Genomic DNA, 6,000 nt, shown 5'->3' with positions numbered 1-6,000 from the left:
ATGCCCTGAATGCCAATGAGTTCCAGGAAACGTCTCCCTGCCCTCAATGATATTATGCATTCACGACGCAGAATGAAGATTAAAGCCAATTTATTCTGGGGCAACACTATTCGCATGACGTGAACATTACCGATGTTGGCAGAAGTATTTAGAAGATTGGAGACAAGCCTGATGTACGACAGCAGAGTCTTCTCAACGAAAATAAACAGCCATGGCACACGGACGCGACCTTTCATGAAGAATATTGCCGTGATTTGAAACAGCAGTCGTGAATTCATGAGGTTTTCACCTCATGAATAAACTTCTATACAGTAGAACAGGGTCATGGAAAGGTTTGTCACTTCAAGAAAATTCACAATGTCGAGCTAAATGTTGGTTAATAAGCATTCCATCCAGTCCGCTTCGCTTGGAAACACTGACCTTCATGAAATCAGCTTTTTCAACACACGAGTATTCACTTCATGCAACGTAGACGTTTATTAAACCTTACAATCTGACTGTTTCTTGGGAAGTCTCACATCGTACGTCGATGTTAAAGCACAGCGATTCTAACAACGCAAGGAGAATTGTTTATAGATAGATTTATAATATATAGTGTAGGTGTTTGCTGCTGTACTGCCAGAATTTCAAGTTTGACTGTATTCGGTGACCTGAAGTAGAGTTCTGACTGCTCTGAATTTAAAATAAGTACATTTTCGCAGAACCGCTCACATTTACTGTAGATGGCCCAGAAGAAGAACTGGTATACCAGGTGTGTAGAGGGCAGGAAGTTCCAAACAACCGCATATTGATGCGAAGTTCAATCTATCTTTAGGCCACCAAAGTTCTTTAGGGCGTTATGTATTAAACAGTATGAAAAGATACGTGATCTGATATCAGTGAATATCATGATACTGATGGAAACATTGGTGCACTGTGTGAAGTCGCCATAGACCATTTTTTTCCACTGAAGAGCACTTCAGGCTGTAGCTCATTAGCCATACACGTGTTCATTCAGCCTTCTATCGCACACGTAACCTCCTGCGAATATGGGTGAGTGGGAATTTCGGGGATGAGTTACTTGCCAGGAGATCATCAGCTCAAGGAAGTTCTCTTTGAAAGAACTCTCTGACCTTTCACAAAGATCTAAGCATTAGCGCGCTCCATCTGTCGCTTCCTAATTCAGTGCTAATCAAGCCTTGGTCTAGCATTGATTTGCACTGGTTAGAAAATATATCCCTTACATTCATTGACTTGGTTGTTTTGAATACAGTTCGACCATGGGCGGCTGGATTAGCTGAGAAGTGTTCAGATCACTGTAGGGTTCTCCCAGGAGGACAAACCGTAAAACCTTTTAAGATTCTAGATTTACTGAAGCACGGGAGCACGAATGTTTATTTCTCCGAAGCAACTGGATTTTCCTGACCTACACTTCTTATTGTATGTAAATGCCTCTGCGAAGGATTTCCGAATACATTCTTTCATATCCAGCTTGATAAATGAGGCCCAGTGTTAGTAAGCATCTAAAATTCTACACACTGGTCAGTGAAGATCTCATCTGCAAATGGAAAAATACAAAATCTGAGATATTCTGTCTGCGGACACAAGAGGTAGTTCTTGCTGATGTTCATGCGGATGAGGAGGCTGACAGGTTGCAGACGAAATGCTTGAGACTGAGGACAAAATGAACTTCCTGCTGAAGGTCCTCCAAGAGAGCCAAGAAGGCTGTGAAAAATTTTCTTTATTGTTTAACCTTTTGATCTTTTTGTTTAACAAATATATTATTATTATTATTATTTTTTTTTTTTTTTGGATAAACCTGTGTTGTTTGCAATTGTTTGATATCCAAGAGAGCAGAGTATTTTTATACATTTTTTTTTTTTAGCAAAAGTTCAAAAGGTTAAACAAATAAAGACAATGTTTCACAGCCGTCTTTGCTCATATTTACCAGGGGTGCCAATATTACTGGAGCTCACTGTAGATCTTGTAGATTCCGCTGCAAAAAATTACCCAAGGGAACATTTTTATAAATAAATTATTCATTCAGTTCATGTGTTATAAAATCATTTGAATTCAAAATAAATCCAACTTTTAAAAATATATATATATATATAAATATATACTTCATGGATTTGAAGTGAATTTGTCACTGGAATAAAAAAAAAATAATAATAACTCAGCTCTAGAAACTATTTTTTTGTGTGTGTGTGTGTGTGTTTTTTTTTCCCTACAAACTAAATGTCGTCCCAGACTATTGCTTAATTTTTATTTATTTATTTATTTTTAATAAAGATCTCTCAACTGCAACCAAAGTGCTGGCATTTGGAAGTGTGTTTACACCCAATAATGAATTTCCCCCCAGAGGTACTGCTGAACCTTTTCTGAATTCCAGTGAAAGCCTGCTGTTATTTAGACTGAGATTACTAGCAATTAAACTAACAATATTAAAAAATGTCATACATCATTATTCGAATTTAGCACCACCTTAGGGTGAGACTTAAAGGGGAAAAATCCACCCGTAACACTGGATATCCGGTCTTTAATAACCTCCCAGATTTATTTGATGATGAATTTTTGTTTTGTATTTTAGTTGAAAGTTCTTTCATCAGCATGTTGATCTAGTTTCACTTTGGTTAACGTTTCCTACATTACCCACAATGCCATTCCACTACTTACTGACAGTAAGACCAGTGGGAATTATTCTGGGTTCACCTTCAATCCGAAACTTGGAATTACGTCATTTTCAATCTCCACATGTTTAAGCTACAAAATGGCCGCCTCTTTAAGACAAAAATGGCCGCCTCCATGAAAGCTTAATTCTTGATTTTTTTTGTCTGATGTCTCACGCTGAGAGGTCACACGCCTTCTCGAATTTCTGAGTAGGAAGGCCAAGTTTTCTTCATTTTTTTAAAAAAAATAGTCCGAATTCAGAAAATTTCAAGTTACAAGTTTAAGACAATTTAGAATTTTTAGTTATAGAATTACCTAAAGAGAGCGATGCAGCAGCGCTTTAGTCCTTTAGTCTGTCCATGTGTCTCGATTCCTCATCTGTTCACTCTGAATCTCTGCACTTACTATATCATATAGCTGCATTGCATTCTGGGACCATGAGTCCAGCGTTTGCTCCAACGTCTCCACTACTTTTACGCTGGATTTCTCTTTAACGTCGTTGAACGTCGCTGGAAAATTTTCCCTTTCAGACGCTAACAGCAAAACCCGATCGTTTAGGTTCGTTGAATAATGTTGTTGGAGAAGCGTTAAGTTCTCGTAGGAATAACACAAACGCGGAATCGAGCGCCAAATTAACGCCAGAATCACGAAATACTCTGAAATATTTCAGTACAAACATTTTCAACGTTTCAGGGTGGAGCTTTAACGATCCTTCTTCTTCTTTTTGTTGTTGTTGTTTTTTGTTTGTTGTGTTTTGATGAAAAGTAAACAAAGGTATTTTGGAAAGAAATTCCGACATATTTTTAAAATAAAACATTATTAAACAGGAAACAAACTCATCATTTGAGTCAAAATTCAATATTTTTCTCATCTGTGCCAGCAACAAGTTTTTCTCCAGCGCACCGAACAAATCATCGCTCTTCAATAAAAAAATAAATCAACGGATATTTATTCAGATGCACATTTTTCAGATTGTTTTTATGTAAAATTCTTACTTTTCTTCTTTGTCTTTTTTTTCTTTTTTTTTTTTTTACAGTACACTAGATCATACAGTTTTACTATATGAACCATGATACAATCCAAAATCAGATGAACACAGGTTTAATTTGTATTAAATTCTATTAAATGTGTACAATTTTTTTTTTTAGTTTCGAGGAAATATTTACCTGGGATTGCAGACAAACGGATTTTGGTCTGTTGATGATAAGAAAGCATAAAAATTTTTACGTTTTTTTGCAACAATCCCAAAACACATATACACCGTGGGGTTTTCTTTTTTTGGGGGGGGGGGGGACAAAAATTGAGAAGATTAAAAACAATGATCATCAAAACATTCTTGGATACAAAATGTTTAAAATAAACTTTCTCTTTTTATTATTATTTATTGAGTTTCTTATATACATGGCATAATCTTGTGCTTTGTTCCCAAAAAAGAGAAAAGTCCAAAGGAAAAAAAGAAAGAAATTGGACTACATTAGATGCGTCTTTCCTGTTTGAACTGGTTTCACAAACGGAGATAGACGTTAATTAGCGTTCCTCTTTTTGCCGGTGTGTTCTGCTGCGACGGGAGGGTGGTTGCGGGTGAACGTGTGCTTTTCCGACAACAGCAAAGGCACCTGTGTATCGCTTCTTTAGAAAAACACACACACCCACTCGAGAGTGCACAAGCAAGCATGTGCTCGTTTTCGTTAGCCTCGTCCGGCCTCTCGTCAAATTTTCCCATAAGCCTCCACTGGGGCAGAGGGTCGTACAAAAATAGGAGTACCAAAAACAAGAGGAGATGGAGAGAGAGAGAGAGAGAGAGAGAGAGAGAGAGAGAGAAACCGCTCCAAGTCGTGCTTTTGCTCCATTTACAGATTGGGAAGATGAGGCTGCGATCGAGCCGAGTTTGTTCCGATTCCTGAATTCCTGAAGGAAGGAGGGAAGAAGGGAGGGAAAAGAAGAAAGGAATGGGGAAAATAATGCAAATGATCAAAAGAAAAACGAAGGAAATGGATAAAGAACTCAAAATAGGAAACTGAACTGAAGGAAGTATGAATAATCAATAAATTAAAAAAAAACATCATCCGTCCAAGTAACACCAAATCCTCCGTTTTCTACCAGTGTCCGATCCGATGGTATTCCGACGCGTGTCAGTGGAGGTGTTGCGGTGAATATGGCGGGTGAATAGGATGAGGAAGGAAAGAGGGACGGAGGAAGAAAAGGAAGGCCTTTCTGGTGTCGGGCAAAGCCCCCACGCCGCTCTCAGCTCCATAAACACACACTGTTGGTGGTCTGGCAGGTGGAGGCGCTGTCAGCGGGGGACAGGTAGAGCTTGCCGCTCGGACACACACACACCTCGTACACGGTGTGTTTCGGGTAGCTGGTGCCCGGGCTGAGCAGCGGGTCCACGCTACCGTGAGGAAGATTGGGCATGCGGATGGACTTGGCGTTGAGAAAGATCTAGAAGAAACCAAAGAAAAGAATGCAGAAAATAAGAAGACCAAAAGCTCAAACACATTTCACCCACACACACACACACACACACACACACACAAATATACGCAACTAATACACAAGTTCTACATAGAACCTTTCAGAGGTTCCCCAAGAGGGACAACCGAAGAACCATTAAGGGTTCTGAATGTTCAGAATCTTGAAAGCTGCAATCTGATTGTGTCATTTCCTGTTTATGGAGAGGATTTCAGGTGTCTTGGGAGTGGGAGGAGTCAGATATGCATACTGATGACATCACCTGGCAAAGGCGTTTGATCCAGGAACATGTTCTACATGGAATAATTCTGCTCACTGTGTCTCTAGTTCAATTCGCTGCTTGTTTGCACTTGTGTGTGTTTGAGTGTGTTCATGATATCTCTGACACGCCGAGCACGTTTCCCGCGTTATTCCGTGTCTGTTCGCTACGCCAGCGTTTGATCCGCGAGTGCGTAGGCCGACGACTGCGAGCAGGGTTTATCTGCTAAGCCATGCTGAAGACGCTGAAGCCACGCTTCTGTGTTCATCAGCGCCAAACTCCACGCTCCAGAGTGCGTGGGTCGCTGAAAGACACGGCAGAGCGCGCGATCTCCACCGTAGCTCACCGAGACGGGAATATTACACCCGACGAGAGTGAGACAAAGAACGAGAAGCTAATTATTATGAATAATGGAGTGTGTGGTGTTGATGGTGCGTATCTGTCCAAACAGAACCACAAACGATGAATCTGAGCGCAGACGTCTGAGACGTCACATCTGTCACTCCGTCTCTTTTTCTCCGATTCTCTGCTCCATTGTGCGTTCATCCTGTTCCTGTCATTTGTCTCGGAGTCCACTGGAAATGACGGAGACAATCTGTTGAAAACGAGCTTAGTATAAG

The 6,000-nt window shown here is 40.1% G+C and overlaps 1 protein-coding gene across 1 annotated transcript in view; it reads right to left on the bottom strand.

Moving 5' to 3' along the window:
- Nucleotides 1-4,893: 4,893 nt before the first annotated feature.
- The window catches only part of LOC128604289 (zeta-sarcoglycan), a 46,956-nt gene continuing 45,849 nt past the window's right edge, over nt 4,894-6,000 (bottom strand). Inside the window, exon 7 of the mRNA XM_053619310.1 lies at nt 4,894-5,091. Coding sequence (XP_053475285.1) covers nt 4,894-5,091 — 198 coding nt within the window. The remainder of the gene's footprint in view (nt 5,092-6,000) is intronic.

This window comes from Ictalurus furcatus, chromosome 29, assembly GCF_023375685.1.
Source record: "Ictalurus furcatus strain D&B chromosome 29, Billie_1.0, whole genome shotgun sequence".
In the NCBI taxonomy this organism is placed as follows: Eukaryota; Metazoa; Chordata; class Actinopteri; order Siluriformes; family Ictaluridae; genus Ictalurus; species Ictalurus furcatus.
The sequence above is the reverse complement of the archived record's forward strand: the minus strand, read 5'-3'. Positions and strand labels throughout refer to the sequence as shown.